The 19,571-nt window shown below is 39.7% G+C and overlaps 1 protein-coding gene across 6 annotated transcripts in view; it reads right to left on the reverse strand.

The window, feature by feature from the left end:
* Nucleotides 1-19,571, reverse strand: part of LOC100549782 (kelch-like protein 13) — a 66,826-nt gene that overhangs the window by 12,207 nt on the left and 35,048 nt on the right. For 2 of the 6 annotated variants that reach the window (XM_010715176.3, XM_010715178.3), the window contains 3 exons: nucleotides 5,703-5,844; nucleotides 4,454-4,586; nucleotides 4,167-4,363 (listed from right to left, as the gene is read on the reverse strand). In XM_010715176.3, coding sequence (XP_010713478.1) covers nucleotides 4,167-4,363; nucleotides 4,454-4,586; nucleotides 5,703-5,844 — 472 coding nt within the window. Of the gene's footprint in view, nucleotides 1-4,166; nucleotides 4,364-4,453; nucleotides 4,587-5,702; nucleotides 5,845-15,864; nucleotides 15,958-18,278; nucleotides 18,550-18,864; nucleotides 19,165-19,571 lie in introns of those variants that run through there. The other 4 variants (XM_010715173.3, XM_010715174.3, XM_010715172.3 and 1 more) reach the window with 4 other exon arrangements.

A 19,571-nucleotide genomic window follows, 5' to 3' on the forward strand; every position in this document is an offset into this window, starting at 1 on the left:
AAAGGTTGTAAGGTTGAAGACTATGACTCGAAAACATTCAAACGTGTTCTGGTTGTGACAGATTACATTTCAGCACTATATTACTTCAATCTATCATTAACCTTTAACAGGCAATTCCAAAAGTTAATGAGTATGGGAAAAGCAGACTTCTTTATTCACTAGAAACTCATCTAACTTATCCTAGAATTGAGATCTGCAGTCACTAAGACTTATTCACAACCCTGAAACACCTTCCTAGAATCAAAGGTTCCAATATCTCATTCTTATCTCTAATACAAATCAATCAAGCCCTGTCTTCAAGATGAATGTGTGGCAGACTGTCAGCATTTCTATTACACAACATCCATGCAGTACATACACAAATCATTACTGAATTAGAAGACTGCACTATTTATACCAAAATATCATCTTCTCAGCTAGCAATACTTATAAAACATTCTGTTACTCAAGGAACATTTTGGTCTGTCTTCCAACTGTTATTGAGATACTACCAAATATCTGTGCATTTCCTTTAAGGCTTTGTAATATACATGAATTAAATAGAAGTAACAGCATATTGTAAATTAAGCAAATGAAACTGGACACACTTACTCCTAAAGTTTTATTCAAGATCAATAATAAAAATCAAACAACAGAAAAATGACCCCTCAGCAAACTGATTACATACTATAGCACAACTTTTAACTCCTGCTGTAATGTTACGGCATTTAAAAACTTACTTTGCAATGCACCTACTGGCATCCAGCTATAGAGGCAGCATTTTCTCCATGTCAAGGTAAGTAGAAACATATTATTGCATATACACAGAAGAGATGCTTGAAGGAGGAAGATCAAGCAAAAAAGGGCACAGAATTGCATAGCATTGGTACCAAGCATTAAGGTAGCAATGAAATATTTACATACACTGCAGGATGCATGTCAGTTCTCAAGTTCAAAACATGCCAGGCTATTCTAGGCTTGTGCCAGTGCTCGCATCCTAGTTGATGTACCACAACTAAGTTACATGGGAAATCTATGCAATTCAATATATTCCTGGAATGCCTGCACTTGAGAAATTTATTGACATATCACACATCGTTAATGGCAGGAATATCACATCAGCAGTTTCCAGTGCCCCCTGACTTCTCATAAAATCTATGCTATTCTGCTTTAATTAACTGAACAGAATTGGACAGGAGTCAGGGATTTTTTATTTTTTTTTTGTATTGCATTTGCAAATCTTCCCCATTATGCTTATGAAACGATGCACTTTTTTGGCTCATTATCAATAAACCTACCACTCAAATCTGGGTACTACATTTAGTATTTCCTTAAAGTTTATTTTCCTCACCAAAAGTACCATTACCAGCTTCACGCTGGTCTATGATAACATATCATACTAAATTATATTGCAAAAAATCTTATATATAAAAAAAAAATACACTAGAGATTCCAAAGTCCTGAGTCGAAAACTTTTAGAACAAAATGCAATAGTTATTCACACAAATATACAAAATTGGACAGGGTAAGTTATAATAAAGGTATTTGAATAAATTACTTGTTTATTTAAAAAAAAAGTGTGACTTATGCTATGATACTTATGAGAGGTGCAGAAATTGTTCTCTGCGGGAGTCAGTCAATCAGGAGCTCATCAAGAAACAGAAGGAACTGCTACTTCTGGCCATCCTACTGAAGTGAATGGGAGGAAGGGAAATATCAGACAAAGAATGCAACTGTTTGTACAAACTATCCAGTAAACAGCAAAGGTATACACAGAACCAGCTAAAAGCCAGGAGTGAGCAAACACCGAATTGACTTTGTATGGTGCTGAGAATTTCAGGTAGATCCTATTTTACCTGGGCACTGGTCACTGTGCAGAGCCACTCAGACTCGTTACTCATTGTTAATTGCTCATTGGACAGCAGAAGTTCCAGAAAATAATTTTAAAAATGTCAACCCAGCACTATGATACCACAGCCTGAAAAAGTAACAGCTAACACAAAGTGCTTTCTTTAGAAAGCAGCTGACTTCATTCTTGGGAATTTTAGAACAGTCGCTTCCCAAGCTCTTCTAAAAACTCTACTGTAAAATAGTACAAAACTGGATATGGAGCAAAATGATTAGAAGTACGTGGATCCCAGAGAACAACATTAGAAAAGGCTGATTTCTGGTGCCTGGCAGAACCCCAGGTCCCACCCTCCCACAAAGCTGAGACCATCCTGCAAGCAGACAAAAAGGGCCCTATGGTACTACATCATCTCAAATTAAAAGACAGTTTTTGAAACAGATCAATATAGAAACATTCATACAGGCCTGAAAGAACTGAAATCCCCTTAGATATCAGTATAAATCAAAGGATTTAAGAAAATACTGCAAGATCAAAGACCACACCAACATTGCATATGGAGCAACCTTCAGAAAAAGAGCATTCAAACAACAAAAAATGTCCCAAATAAAGCAATTTAAGATGAAAGTAGCTCTTTCCTTAAGAAAGCAAACTCACAGAAGCTGTCCTGACCCAACAGTGCCAAGAGCCAAAGAACAAAGTAGAAACAGGACAGAGCAGAAAGCAGCAAACAAAGCCTGGAAGCCAAGAATCCGTTGTGGCACAGCTCCCATTAAAGGGAGGCTGCTCCAAATCACTGATCTGGATCTACAAACACCAAGCCCTTAATTCAATTTGGTGCTTTATAGAAATGTAAGCCCTACAGAGGCACACTGCCTCATTTTGGAAGGTAAAACAACCTGAGCAATGCAGAATAGATTGTATGGGATTGAAGAGTGTAAATTAAACACTATGGCAACTCTGAGAACTGAGGAACTAGAAAGCATGCCAAGATCAAACACAAAATCGTAGTGTTACAGAGCCCAGACGCATCTTACAGATCTGTCATGGAACAAGTTTCTCTTGGTGGCATTTTTGAGTCCTCCTATTTACATGCTCTCGGGAGAGAGAATACATTTTTGAATCTCTACATTGAAAACCAATGCTTTTTAATTTCTTATTAAGGATTACAAGAGATTCAATTAGTATTTTAATTCATGACATATACACCATGTTATCATCCAGATAAAAGGATGGGGTGTTTTCTTGTCATATCCTTCCCTGCCCATGAAGACAGAACTCTTTGCATGAGAAGGTGAGCACTCCAGGAGATGAATCCTTAACAGCTGTCATCTTCTTGGAAAAAAAAAGAGGTTTTTGTTTTTATAATATAGAGAAAACTACAAGAACTGCTCAGACGTTCAGCCTGAATGGAGCACAGCACTCCTCAAAGCACAGATATGAAACAGAGGATGCTGTTGTTGTTACCCTCCCACACTGGGGGCACAACCTGAGATTCTCATCTCTGTAATAAACAACACATTACCAAACTGTAAATATCGTATTGCATTGCAACTACAGCATGTTAGTTTGAAGTGCAAACTTCTTGTCTGTTCCAAGTGCAGAAAAGTAACCGTGTTAAAAGCCCCAAAATATTCCTCTTTTAACAAACACTGACAGTAAATGAGGAAACGGTTGTTACTTTGGGGGCTGTCCTCTGCTTACCAAAGCACTTCATTTGTTCATTGTTAAGTGCCCCAGTCGCCATTCAAGGCCATTTTCAATTCTAGCAAAACATGGAAATCAGCATAAAATTCTGGTAGCTCTCTTTCATATAACCAATATTTCTGTAGCATCTTTGTATTAAAATATATCCTCTAAACAGACTACTAAAAGAACAGACACGAAGCCCAGTGGTTTACAAGAATAATGATGTAGAGGTCTCCATGACAGTTGCTACTACAACAAGCATCACTCCACAAAAACAAAAAGGCTTTGAGAAAGTATATTAACAGGCTCTAACAGCCAGCTCTATTTTTTGTTCAAGTTTAACTCAGCAAATCGCTTTTTTATGGAATGATACGGAATATGAGGGCAAGAACTAAGAAATAAAGTAAGGAACCTGGAAACTATAATAATACCATTACTGCTACTAATGGAAGGATTTTGATGCGATAAATATTTATCTCAACTCATACTAAAAACAATACACTGAAAAAACCCGCAATAAAATTCAAAAATTATCCTGTGAATTCAAGTTATAAACAATGGTGAAACAGAATTCAAGTATTATAATGCCACTGTTTTTGCTTTAAAATGTAAACAGCTTTTATAAGTGTGAACTACAATTGGCAAGTCTTACCCCAGAGATAAGAAACACTTTACAGAAGTCCAAAACAGGTAAAATCTGCAAAAAACTGGCAGCTTCCAGAGTGTCCTGAAGGTTGTCCATGTTAAGGGAAAGCTTTGCAGTATAAATGAAATCAATGATCTTCTTCAGGCCTATTTTGTTGACGCCATGAAGCTTGATGCACATTAAGTCCTGTTCCTTCATTCCTCCTGAGAAAGACATGCAGGTAAGCTTACAAGATCGTTTTGATAGGATTTGAATGATTTCGTAACCTTGTACGAACATCAAAATAAAATCACCTGTGAACATGGCCTTGAAGTAGTCACTTGCAGAAGCCATCATTGCTCTGTGGACAGGAAACACCTCATCACCATCTCCTGGAACAAGGGTCACATCACACAGCAAACCTTCCACTCGCAGCTGGTCAAAACCCTGCAAGGAGAGCATAATGCAAAGCAGCTGTTTGATTTGAGAGGAGAGCAGGAACTAACTTCTCCTTTCCTTATGTAAATACTTGTTTTATTTACATAAGTATTGCAGTACCAAAATAAAAATCACTGAGGAATAAGCTGTCATTTTACAATAATTAGATATAATATATTCAACGAGAATTATTCACTGAAAGCTTAACCAGAACATTTTCTATAAGAAGCTGAAGACTACAAAGTACCCTGAGCCTTAGAAAGTTGCTTTATTCAGTTAATTATTTCCAGGAAGGAATTTGTTTTGAAAACATATGTTCCAGCAATTATTTGAAGGCAGGCACTCGTATTTTTTTTTTAACCTATGCAGTTCAGACACACATGCACTCTAGATACAAATCTGCTCCATGCCACTTTAAGTGTTCCACCAATTAAGAGGCTGTAAAATACCAAGGCTTGAAAGGAAAGCTATCTGGTTCACTGCTTATCAAATTTATTAGCAAAGTTTACGAGGCAAAACTATGAAAAGAGCTGGTCTACTCCAAATTACTCAAAATAGCTAACCATAATAGAAAAGGAAGTTGTCTGCAGCAGTACTTTAAAGTAAAATTTTCCTCTAAAGACATACCCAGCTGGGCACACTGGAAGACGCATGGGACACTGGCCTCCTTCACATACTACAGAATAGAAGCTCCAACAGAATGATTCCCTTCAACCAGGCATGCCATCAGACATCCTTCGCGTACTAACAAGGCAAATACTATCTTTTTAGATTTAACACTTGGAGAAGTCTTGGCCACACCTCACGTAATTTAAGGGTTAAGATATCTTAAGGAAAGCCTATATCTTTAAAATTACATAGGTCCATAGTCTGCTTAAGAAGTCTGCTTGTAGCATACACTTGAAGACTATGAAAATAGAGTAGTCACTGAAGATTCCTAAAACTGGAACCTTTAACTTGCAGGAAAAGAAATTACAAGCTATGCTTGCTCACAGGCACCGCCAGCACAGCACAACAACATGTTTTAAAGACTTCTTAGGAGTTACAGAGAAGGTTGTTGAGTACAGGTATTCTTTAGAGCATCCAAAATTCCCAGTGCGTATCTGTACTGACACAAATAATTACCTGTAACACCACGGAACTGTGAGTGTTGCTGGTGAAAAATCTTGTGGTCCCTGTCTTTGATGACTGCAGATGGGCAGAGACGCCCATATCGCTGCTACCAAGAGATACTTTCATATGAGGATCCTCCTCTTCCACCAGAGATCTAAGAAGATGAGAAAAGAGAAATCTTAAGATCAAACTCATATTTTCATTAAGTGCTCTTCTGCATTAAAAACACAGCTCTCTGGGATGACAAGTAACAGAACCGAAGCAGTAGGTCATGAAAACCAGCTGGCAACAGAATCGATTCTTTTCGGTCCTTTCGGTCAGCTCATCTAAGGAATTGAAATACCTACACTTCATCAGTTCAAAAAATCTTATATACAGCCAATAAATCCTGGTCCCCTCCCCCACACTAAGAGCCTTGCACACTTATTTCCATGCGTCCTCCCAGTATTTTATGATGCTTGCAGGAGTCCCATTCCATTTTCAAAATCAATTATTGCATCAGATTGCAGAGCAAAGTTATAAGATTCAAACATTAAATATAACTTTAAAGTTCAGTGAATTGCTTCTTATGGCATACATCATCTCACTCACACATGAATAATAGCAAATAACTGGTAGAGTCTCAGCTGTAAGCTACTACAACAACAATTCCTTCAGGACACAATACCCAGAGTTTTGCTGTCTAGAGGCAACCACTTCATAACCTTAATTTAAGATTTGCTTGTGTGAAGTTGTCACACATTTTGATTCCAAGTAATTATTGCCCAAATTCAGATGGAAAGGACTAATTTAGGTAGAACTGTTAAGGATTACTGCTCTGTTATTAGCCTTCCATTTGCATCTTGAGATGTAAATTGGATTTACATAGAGATATGCATATGAGATTCTAATTACCCTAACCTGTAATTATTATAAAACGTAAATAAATTTCCTCTCCAGAAATGTTACTAGTTCCCATGAATTCTTTAAGCTAATATATTACCTATTAGCATGCATACCAGTCTAATGCATATATACACAATATTAATTAGCAAAGAAAATTCTCCCGTCTGTGGATTAGCGGCTTAATTATTAATAAAGACTCCATGTTTCACCACACATTCATAGCAATTTAAAATAAATGCTGCAAATCTCAGATACAAAACATTTCCCAGATTTTAAGCATGCAAGTAAACACATTGGCCTCCAAGCTAGTTTCAGAAATTACTTTAAGTGACAAGCATGTGTTTGAGTTATTTGGGTTTCTTTCCCAGTTTTGATTGGGATTGCTGTGTAAGGATGACATGAGAGTTTGCAATTGAAAAACAAAGCGTTTGCTTTCTTTTTGAGCAGCTATTCCCCCCCAACTTGTTTTGGTACATTGCCTATAGAGAGCAGTTTCTGAAACTTTAGAGTTCTTGATAGCACTGCTGTGCTTTGTTCAAACCCATGGTTACATCAGATACAAAAACATATTCATACAAATTCACCATTCAACAGCACACATGGGTTTGAAACAGGGAGATTTTATGCATGCAGACAAAACAGATTGTAGGAACAAGGGCACATCGAGGTAGCTTTGACTTGCAGTGTGTAGCAACGCAGTAGTGAGACATCTAAGAAAATTAATCAGCGCAGATGTACTGCAGTAAGCAATTCAGTCCTGTTTGAAACCAAATCATCGTATTTGTAACATAAATCCAGAGTGTGATGTAAAAAACAAGGCGTGTTTTAATTCAAAGTGCTCTCCAAGCCCCTTGCCATACAATAAACACATACAACGTAATACAGCAGCAAAGCAGTTGCTCATGACCTAAATTCACTTTGTTCTACAGCGCTTTGTTGGTTGTTCTTTTCAGCTTGACTACAGCCTTATCAAGGAAACGCTAACAATATCAAGAGACATCTAGTCTTTAAATTTGGATGTCTTTCTAAGAGAGGGGATATGAAGTCACGCTGGGAGATGTCTGAGCATGGGTGGAGAGGAACCAGAGTCACCTGGCATGAATGTCACTGTATTTGCTCTTGGAAGACCTCCCAGAAACATCACATCTGATAGCTGTTTTACGAAGGGGCTTTAAAAGCCTTATCCTAAACTTGGGTACGTTCTGTTTTCTTACATTTCACGTGAATCTCTAAAAGGAAATAATGGGTGGATAGTGATAGGACAAGGGGAATGGTTCTAAACTGAGACAGAGGAGGTTTAGGCTAGATATTAGGAGGAAGTTTTTCCACACAGAGGGTGGTGACTCAATGGAACAGGTTGCCCAAGGAGGCTGTGGATGCCCCATCCCTGCAGGCATTCAAGGCCAGGCTGGATGTGGCTCTGGGCAGCCTGGTCTGCTGGTTGGTGACCTGCACATAGCAGGGGGTTGGAACTGGATAAGCATTGTGGTCCTTTTCAACCCAGGCCATTCCATGATAGAACTTCCACTGCTTTGTCCTAATGAGGTCCATTAGAGCATGCGACTTCTTGTTACTGCTGCATAGCCAGCAGAGGGGATACAGTCTATGCTGAAGTACTAGCAGCACTCCAAAAGACCCATCCAACACATGATTCCCTGAATCCAAGTGCTGCGACATTCGTGGGCAGGAAAGAGCCCTCCCAGAGCAACCAGAAATTAGGAGCATGTCATTGGCATTGCACCATGTTAACGTTTATCCGCACGTAAGGTCAGAAATCCATCTTTGTAAGACAAACTAAAAATGCATGAAATCTTCCATACCGTATGATACCAATATAGAAAACAACAGAAACAAGTCCTGCCTCACAAACAACATGAATTTAAAACTGCCTTTCAAAGAAATTTCAAGCCATTCAGAATATAACTTTGGTCTTAGGGCTGTAAAGTGAATCCTCAGTAATATCTCCACCATTCGTGCCCTGAACACATGGGTAACATTGTTCATATCTGACTGAATTCCCAATTAAAACACAGTACATACATCTGTCACATTTGCATGCTGCCACCACAGGCCTTATTTATATTCATTAACATAGGTCTGCTAAGCACTATAATTAATTAGAGCATAATGAATGTAAATATATTGATTGGTACTTTATTGCAAGCACAGTATATCACAATAAAGCATACTACCAAAAAAGAAAGCTAATTCATTTTCCAATTAATTCTATTGTTCTGATCAATAGAAGTCATTAAACAAGAAGAACAGCTGTAGCATTCTTAATTGGGGTTAAAAAAGTTGGAGGAGGCAGCTACCACTGCAACAAGACGTACTGATAATCCACCAGTAGCTGTAAGTGTGGATATTACATCAGTTTCAATGCATACAGTTGCTCTGGATGGGCTTTTCAGTTTTAAGCGTTAAGAACGAGGGGATGCTGGAGTTCAGCACACAGCATCAGCACTGCAACAGCAAAGCAGAGCAGCTTCCTGACTTGCTGCAGTCTCTCAGCAGTTCAGGGAAAGCCACAGGAGGTTAATTAGTTGCTATCACAGAAGAAGCTGTCATTCAGGAGTTGTGTTTTTTGGTGGTTTTTTTTTTTTTTTTTCATGCCAACTCTTTCAAGTTTTTTCCTATGCCAGTGTAACCGAACATGCTTTGCATTCTCGTGACTCCAAGTTAATCCTCCAACTGATAATTTTGTAGCAATGAAATTTGCAAAGCAGCATGTGTTGTATGATGTTATACAGCCTAATTCCACTGCCCCTGTCAATCTGAATGACAATTACTTTGCTTTTCACCATTTTAAAGAAATGACAAGATCTGGACTGCCCATTAACTCCATTTATTCCCTATAAGGTATAATTTCTCACCTTTTGCTAGATGAACAAGGTATCTAAATACTCCAGTTGTGCTATCAGCAACTGGAAAGCTGACCAAGCCAAATGTAAAGCTACAAAAAAATACTGGTAAGGTTGTAGAACTACTGCAAACACATGAATCTACAATGACTTCTTCATAGTGCAGTACGCTTCTTCTGTGCAATCACTGCTAATCAGCACCTGAATGGAGAAAAAGTCCAAATCCCATAGCATTATTTAATTACAGGATCAAGCTGGAGGCACTTCTGGCATGTGCCAATACCACGGCATTCAGCAACAAAACTTTGTTCTACTTCATATTAAGCCATTCCTATAACAGCAGAGATCTTTACTGTTTCATGATCTGTCAAAGATACGGAGTGATACAGGGCTGCTCTGCATGCAGTGTGCATGTATTTTGGTAATGAATCTATTAATGAGAAGCCTAGTAAATACAACGAAACTCCTCTATACTATTAGATACAGTAATTCTTTGCTTTGTATACACAGTCTACCAAAAAAAGCTTACATATCACCTGTCTTTCTGACTTTCCATTACGAGCAGACGTTCCAGTACCAGAAATAATGAACACAAGAGCCTCCCAACAAGTTACATACCACCAAGGAGCACGATGAACATAACTGATATGGTAGCACTGTATAAAATAAACTCAATACTTCTATTAAGAAATTCTAAAATCAGTATAACAAAGAGGAACAAATTACACCGTCACTTATTTCACATTTCTTCCACTCTGAATCTTCTAATGACACAGCTTCAGGACATGCTTTATTCTGGCAAATAAATAACTTTCACACTTGTCCCCCACTACAACAACATCTCGTTTTTTTCCTATTTTTAAAGAAGAGTTTCTAACTTCATTCCTTGGTGGTATCCACAACCCAGTAAAACTAACCCATTCTATCAGCTTGCTAATTATTTCTTAACAGAAAATATCACAAAGGATAGCACAAGGAATGCAAGCTTGCATTTAGCATGAGCTCAGCCAGAAGAGAAGGACAAAAGGCACTTTTTTTTTGGTCAGGTTGACAAAACAATGAGAATGTTCAAATCTCTGTTACTGTGTGTGGCATAGGGCAATTGGTGTTGTATTCTGTACCCTCTGCTGCTGCTGAACACCTGGAAGTAGGAGAAACACAAGAACAGCACTGGAAGGACTTATGAAATAACCTGCCACGCATGTTTAAAAGCCATAATTTTAATGGGTGAGTTAGCAGCTAACATAACAAGGAACACTTGTACTTATCCAGTTACCATAATTTCTTCACACTCCATTTTCACACTGCTCACCTGAAAGCGGCTGCTGCAATCAGGACATGCAAACCTTTACCCCAATGAATTAACACCACACTGTCACTGCTATGGCTGCCATTTCCAATAGCTGTTGGTGGAGCACCACTCGCACCTTATATATTCCAATATCTTGGGTTTTATTCCTGACCTTTATAGGTTAGAAGGGCATCAACAGCTGAACACTTCAATATTTGTTTAGTTCTTTGAAATCTACGTTCAAGGAGCAAAGGTACAAAGCTTGAATTTGTTTCTTGAATTAAACAAATAGATGCTCCTGCGTTCATTTCTCCACCCCTCCTTTAAAATCAGGTTGCTCTCTAATATTATAATAATATAATATTGCATGATGAGAGCAGAAAAACAGCTTCTGTGTAGCAAAACAAACCATGAGAAGTTGCATATTACTTTCAGTAGGCTCTCAGTTGGATAAAGGACTCCAAACCCACCAAACTCAGCAAAGAATGACAAGGACAGCTCGTGGATGCATGCTGAAGGCCAGTAAGCAGAGGTGGGTGGATTCCTGGCTCTAATTGCAGCTTGGGCACAGTTACACATGAAATGCACATAGCAATGTGCAGCTCCTGCTCCCAGCCTAGATGCACAGCAAGAAAACGTTGCTTCAATCTGCAGTTGTCCTTGCTCCGTCTGCACACCAGGTCTTTGCAAAGGAAAGCTGTTGGGGTAACAACCCGAGAAAGCAAGCTACAATGGCAAGGAAAAAGCTGCAGGAAATATATTAAGAGTACAAGAAGGAAAACAGTGAATCAGTCCTACAGAAAGAGAAATCACATTATATTTTTAGGAAAAGCAAATTCTCACTGAGAGATATGCACTACCTACTTGTACAACATTTTCACCACAGATTTAGACCGCATCTAAGGCTGACATCAATCAGGGAAGCAAAGCAGTCTCTGCAGTTCTACAAGCACCATCATCAGAAGTACGAAACCACCCAGAATGGCTCCGACAGAACCTCATTAACCAGTCAGGCTCAAGTGAACCTACTTAGGCTATTCTACAGATAAAGTTTTTAATAAACTTTGAGACAAAAGCATAGAAATTGAGCCATTCCCAGTATTTATTTTTTTAAAAACAGAAAGTATGTGTCAAACAATGCCATTTGGACTCCAACACATCTCACCATCACCCTGACACGATGCTCTGGCACACGATGTCAGCAGACACCAAGCAAAGCACTGGGAACACTCAGGCAGTGAAAGCTCTCATTGCCGTACCAAGTGCCAATGGAACCAAGCAGAACTGGGGACATGGAAGTAAGGGTAATCCCAACATCACTTTGAGCATTTTTGTGTTACTTGACATGAAGCCAAGCTGGGACCAAAGGCCAGCACTAAATTAGGTCCCACAAAGTCAGCAAAGGGCTGAGCAACAGCTTAGGTCTCATTTTCCAAGATGCATACATACACCGAAAACATTCTCCACAAAATTATTTCTTCAACAACTAAAAACTACCCAAGCTCTCAAGCTGTTTGTTGAATAATTACAGCCCACTGGTTAAATCAAACATGCTTTCCACAGAAACAAAGCAATATTTGGCTCAGTCATTGCTGTAAAGCCTTTGTTCCTCGCAGTGTGCAGTCACCCTAGGAGCCTTAGTGCCACATCCACCGTTATCTATTTGACAAAGGGTTTGCATTCACTGAGCCATTTATAGCTTAAATTCTCAGACATTGTTTAACAATGCTAAATTACAAGTGATTCTCTAATGACATTTTGCCAAAGTTGGTCTTAGTGCATTGATTCCTACCATTAAAAAACAGAAAGCAAAGCGCATACACACGCTTTGTAGTTTTTCCTAAAGAACTATTTTATGTCCTTGATGTTCAAAACTGCAGAATTCAGTGACTCAGAGGCTTCATATTTTATGCTGCACTGACACATCCTGCCCCTGCCCTTCACATTTGGTCTCAAGTATCAGAAATGTAAGCCCTAATTCTGTCTGCACAGCTTAATGCACATTACAGGAAACACTGAAAATATTTTGCATGCACCATTCTGCCTGATGTCATTAAATTTAGTTTTCATATACACAGAAATCATTAAATTAGCAGAATGGTCCCTTAGAATAAAAGCAAAGCTAATGGACTAAAACCCATTTATATTTACGGTGGCACCTGCACATTCAAGCTTTGCTGATAAAAAAATATAAATACTCCACTGTACCCCTGCAACAACTTACTCCCATCCTTGTGCTCTGCCACAGATTGACTGTTCTCCTATATGCTACAAAGGATAAATCTGAGTGCTTCAAGGCCAGCAAATTAATACCCAATATTCCAACATCATGACTTGGTAATTAACCCTTGCTCTTTCTGCCTAGAACCTTCGATCATTCCTCTTGCTGTCACTTCTCACAGCTGTTTAGTATTCCTTGATTACATTCCCCCTGGGAAGACTGGAGCTTTTTGTGTTTGGTTGGCTTGGCGTTTTGTTTGTTTTGCTTTAAGGTTTGAATTGTAAATTGCTTTCCCCCTCACATTATTTAAGAGTTTAAATGTAAGCACATAACAGCTGTGGGGTATTTGTCAATTCCAGGATAAGGGATAGAAACTCATTTTCACAGCTGATATAGCAACAGTCTCAGTCACTGCTGGACTAAACATTACAGCCATGCTATGAATATGCACTTCCATTTTAGTGCTCAACCACGCTTGATCCCCACTAATCTCAATCAGAACTCTATTACTTTTAAGACTCCAGTACTCCCCATCCACACTCAACAGAAACTACTGCACAACGTTACAGCAAGTATAAAGCAACTGCACAGCAAGGTTTTCCCACAACAATAAAATTAGGGCAGCAACAACAAAGCGGCAGATGTGGTATTCTGGCTGAACAGGTCAAGTAATATATTCAAGATAATGCAGTGGAAGTGATTTAGCACAGCACAGCATGACGCCGTCATTGCAAGATTACATGGAAGGAGAAGGCAGTTGGGAACATTTAAGTCATGGAATCACCTCTGAAGATCTGACCAGAAAAACATCAGTAGCATTACGACATCTCGTGACAACCACTTTCTCTTCTGTTTTGCCAGTTTATTATTATAATGAAGTTTTACATTTCAAACTTGGAATTAACTTCTTGAAATACCTATTTAAAAAGCAAAAATAAGATTAAGAGGCATAAGTAAGAAGTCTATGTACTGGGACCAAAAGTAGCCCTCTATTTACAAAACAAACCTCTTCCAAACCCTACCTCCTCTCTTCAATTGGAGGCATGCACTGCTGGATCATTTCTAAGCAGTATTTAGGCTGACTGACACAACAGCCAGGAAACAATTGCTTCGAGTGGAAACCTTGCCAAAGGTGAGTGAATCTTTGCTTTGGTGTGAATGGAGCTCTGTCTGTCAAACATAGGCAAGAGCCCAGCAGAAGGGTTTGCTACAGATGCCCAACTGAGGTAGCAGATGCCCAGTGTGGTCACAGAAGCTACCCGGACTCTGAGTTATGCACACACACACCTTGCCCTGTTTAAGTGTATCACTGTATAGCACAAATTCAAAGAGCTCACTGCAGAGCAAATCAGAGATTTAGGAAAAAAAACAACACAAAAAGCATTAACCTACATCAGCAGCTAAAGCCAATGCTGATTACTCCGGAGCATTAAGAACTCATTCTACTTTTCTGCACACCGACTTCCATTGCTGCACTGCATATCCAATCAGACACATTTCAGAACCAGACCACTCGGATGGATATACTGTGCAACAAACCCTCTGATAAGGATATCTTTGGATCACTGCATTTGTTTACTTCTCCTACCATTAGTCATTGACGAAAATGCATCCAAAGAACAGCTTCCATTTAAAAATATCAAAACACTGCCCAACAGAAAAGGATAGATGGCACTAATTTTAGACACTATTTCACATGGAGATTCTTCTAATTCAATTTTACTTATTTTTAAACACGGCATGTCAAGGACAAAGAACACTCAAATCACCATTTAGCTTTCCAGAAAATGTTTGGACTCTAAATAGGGCTACAGAGGCTCTCATTATCCTTGTTTCTAGAATCAAATTATTTCTTACTATTTTTGCCACTGAAACATTGCTATTGAATTAGTAGGTGCGTATCACGGTACTTTGATCTCCAGGTTTCTTCCATTCCTGTAAGAGGAAGACGTGCACAAACCTCAATGACATTCTCACTGTGAATAAGAACATTCTCCCTAAGTCCCTCACGTACGAGATGACATTAGGGGGATGACATTGTGAGCAATTGTATTTTGTGAGCGTATTTCATTACGCCTTAAAGCTGCTATACATAACCACACTGACCTGTCGTTCTCCAATTTAGAGCTTTCAGTCTTCTGCTTACTTCAATCTACGTTTTGTTGTTGCTTTTTGTTTTTAAATTACCTGTTTTTAAAACACAGCCACCAATAAGTACCTCCAATTCTGAGAAATCCTACATCTAGCATCATTCACTACTTCCTTCCCTCCGGTTTACTTGCTGGAACTGCTCGCCTGCCTCCACCAACACCAAGCTACTTGTGCCCATCCTCACACAGCCAACAACAGCCAACACAACCACTTCCACCAGCAGAGCACACACTTGCTGTAAGAGCTTTTGCACTCATTTCAACCGAGAGCCTTCTAAGCCCTGCAGAAGAAAATGCAAAAGGACTCCATGAAAGCACACACCTGCAAGTATATCTGCACGCTGTGAATATTCACACCAAATCACAAGCTGCATTAGACCCATGTATGCTGGTCACATGCCAGCAGTCCATTTCTAATAAGGATTTTCCCTATGAAACGTTCCTGGATCTCTTGGTGGACTTGGGGCAATCTCAAGCTATTTGAGACCAGTCCCACAGGAGACTGGTTGCCTGTGCTTCTGTTCGGAGGGACCCTTCTCCCTCTGAATAACGTGAGGGCTTTCTGGAAAGGTCTCTACAACTGCAACTATACCTGTAGCTATGGGAAACCAACAGCCAAGCAGCGGTGAATCGTTGCTTCTCCTTTCGCTGCCTGAAAAGCAGCGCCAGCCCCAGTGCAAAAAGCAGATTTCCCCATACCAGAACCACGTACTTGCCTACAAATCCATTAGCTCAACTTCAGCAGGTCCCTTATTTCATATACTACCTGGACACAAGTTTCCTGCAGCAGAGGACTCTCTCAGGTAAGCTCTTTGCACGCATTCTGCAGCTTGGGAACAAACTTTTAAAGCAGAAACTGCAGTTAGACTTATTCAGCTGCACAGCCCGCAGGACAATTAACTGTTTTACAGGGGTACTTTGTACAGAGATGCCTGCTTCATCCGAGCACCAAACGTACCACAGCTCAGCATTCCAGTACAGGGAAACTAAGGCAGAGTTCAAGTATCAGGTACACAGACCTCATAAAATCTGTGAGTCCCGACAATGGGTTTATTCTCTAGATAAGTTACTTATAAATCAGAAGTAGAATGAAGCTTCTCAAGCTAAGGCCAACTTTAATTCAAGAAAAAGCCTGAAGAATTGGAATTTCATTGTAAGGATGACAAAACCCAAGCCTTTAAGGTGTCTCTCCTTTACATGACAAAAATCACATTACAAACCCATAGCATTAAGTGCCCAAATATTAAAGAGACTGAAGTTCCAGTTTAGATTTGTATACTCTGGATCCAAATTATCAGACGTAAGTGTTCATCTGTACATTCAGTAGTTTTATGGTCATATTTTACATCAATTGATGTACTGTTTTACATGTCACTTCTGAGAATGTACTTGAAAGAAGCCCTTTGCCAGCATGCAGAGCATTACTTGGGGGAGAAACCCTACAGCCGTGAAGGTGAAAAATGTATCACAAAGTACCTAGTAAATTTAGCATCATCTCTGCATCAAAAAGCACGATTCCAACACTGATGTTACCGATCACAGTAAATCACAAGGTTGGCTGTGCCAGCCCACACCTACTATCTAATCAAATAGGTGCCATTTTGTAACATTTCTCCTTTTTTTTCCCCCTCTTATGAAGTATCTGAATAATTTGGAGGCTACATTTGAGAGTCCTGCTGAAGTCAGGGCAGTGAATAAACATCTCCATAAGCATTCGGATACACGGAGTCATTACAAAAATGATTAAGGCTGCTGCTCACATATTTCTCATGCTCCAGATAAGCTCAGCATCAAATAGTTACGCCTGATCACTAAACCTGTTCACATACTTTCAACACATTGAGGTAATCAGCTACACGATCCCCATCATAAAAGCTGAAGCACGCACAGAGCTAGATTAACAACTTAAAGGCAACACACAAAAGGGTTCAGTTTGAGCAGCAGACAGATCAGACCTGGCTATTTCTGATGTTGCTTGCATTTAGCAAGTTCTGTAGTTTTAAACACATCAGACAAGACCAAAGACGTCACTACCGTGAAACGAGCTTCAAAGCCTCACAACTCTTTGGGTATTTTGCATTTAGTCATTAAAAAACACCTACGGTAAGCAACGATTTATTGGAAATAGCTTATTTTCTGGCAGCCTTAAGCACATTGGACGTACTCTGTGACATAAATGCTTTAAGCCTTTCCGTGAAAATTCATCCTAAAACAGAAGCATTCCCTGCTCAGGGAATTGGAAAACCCATTTCTTATAGCACATCCCTACAGCAGCTGCAGCAAAGAAATAAAAGCTGGGAAGCACAAATCCAGTAGCAGCTATCAGGTTGCAATACTATCAGAAAGTCAGTTTTCATAGGGATTTCCCAAATGCAGAAGTCACCTACACAGTTACTTCTGCATCTTGAAGCAACTCATGATGAGAGAGCTGCTTCCTTAAAGGCACAAGCAGTTTTTCTACCCGAGGTTCAGCTTTATTTCAAAGAAGGCAACAAAGCCACCTGTATATTCTAACACAGAACTTGCAGCAGCAAAAGGTGAACAAAAGCTCGCCAAGATTTGGCGAGGCAAACAAAGCACGCTGCTTTCCTGGCCATTGAAATACTCCTTTATGTAAAGCTACTTTACATGGGCAAACCGAGTAAGTGCCAAGCATTCAGATACCGATGGTTTCTATTTCTCTTTTAAGCATTTATTTTAACTTTTTAAAATTATTAAAAGGCATTCAATCTGTATTAAGGCTACAGCTTGCAAGGATAAAAGAGCAAAGCAAGATGATTTCTTGCATAGAGGAACACGAACAGAAGTGCACTACAGCAGAGCAGGTGATTCCACGTTCAGTCTTTAATCAGGAGGAAATGTTAGCATATACACCACAAATTAAGCCTGCCTCACACCTTGAACTTCTCCATTCAGCTCTACAAATTAGCATGAACTTTTCAAAAGAACATTTACGATATTACGAATATTGGCTCAATCTGCACAATTTCTCTACGTTTCGACAAAGAGGGAAAGACTCGACACGACATCCATCATGAGACATCCAGGATAAAAATCTCAGGGTACAAAACAAGGTAAAATTCTGGGTGCCAATGTCATTCAATACATAACAAGGTATTTTGCCACAGGGTAGTCTCACGAAAGAATTCCCACCTTAATATCCTCATTTCTCTCACTTACATGTATGCTGGAGAAAGTGGCGATGACCTGGATGTTTTAAGCACAGGAACTGGGAATTTCCAGATAGCAGGAGAGCTCGTTTTCCATTTCAATGGCATGTTGTCACCACGGTACTACAATAACAGTAAACAGCGTTTCCATAACAGACTACCAACTAGGACTTCCATTCCACACACTACTGACACAGCAGTGGCTGCTGCTAAGAACAAGGAAATGATTCTGCCAGTGCCCTCAAACCGATGCTTCCAATCTGTAAGACGGGGCTGCAAGGCATCTCCTTTTAAATCCTGCTGTCCCCTAAAGCGATACGATGATTCTATCGTTCTAACTCAACAATAGTGCCACCTCGTTAGGGAAGCGCTGACTGCAGTATATGGATAAAAAAAGAAAGACTGCACCGTGCACACCAGCACAATGCAGCCTTATTTAATAAAAGCAACTAATTCTCTTAAAGAACTATTCCTGATGCTATTGTTCTACCTTAACAGGGACACTGCAGCACTGCACTGTATTCTCTCCCTATTAACCTCATTTCTGACCAATGAAAGCAGAAAAATGGGTTTCATATAAAAATGAAACAACGTACCTACTCAGAATACACTTGTCATCCTCTGAACATTCTTCTTTTGAGCTGCAACAATACAAATGGGATATAAATCTCAGCATAGCCTTAGGCCACGGCTAATAGAGATCAGTGACTAAATTCAGCAGCCTGTTTTCCTCCTGTGCAAGCTCTGACCAAACAATACAAGAAAGCCATTATGGAAAAAGCCCATTGCAGAAATCAGTCCTTCTAATCCATAGCTAGGAAGACAAAATAAAGCATAAATCGCTGCAGGTTTCTGCACGCTCTTCTAATAGCTTCTGCTTCAGGACGCTCTCATTTTCCTATTCTCATTTTCCAGGGAGGATGAGCAAAATCTCATGCATTTTACAACACGCTATGGGAACAGAAATATCACTCTGCTTTCCGCAGCACAGAAGCAGAGCGGCGTGCTGTTAATAGCAGTCCTCGTAGGGACGCTACCAACAATCTAATCCTGAACGTCCCCCGGCCCCCCCAGCCCCGCAGCTCACGCATTGCCTGGAGAAGTGGGGAGGCAGCCAGGCACGCAGGTGTCCATCAGGGACCACTCTGCAACTCCGTGACCTCCCGGGGCTGACGACAGCGGGGAGTTTAGAAGGCGAGCTATTAAAAAATGGAATGGAGAATTTAATAGCGCGTTGTGCATAACCTGATTGCGCTTCTAGGGAGAAAAGGGAAAGCTCTGACCATATTGATTACCTCCCTTA

Source organism: Meleagris gallopavo, chromosome 9, assembly GCF_000146605.3.
Source record: "Meleagris gallopavo isolate NT-WF06-2002-E0010 breed Aviagen turkey brand Nicholas breeding stock chromosome 9, Turkey_5.1, whole genome shotgun sequence".
NCBI lineage: Eukaryota > Metazoa > Chordata > Aves > Galliformes > Phasianidae > Meleagris > Meleagris gallopavo.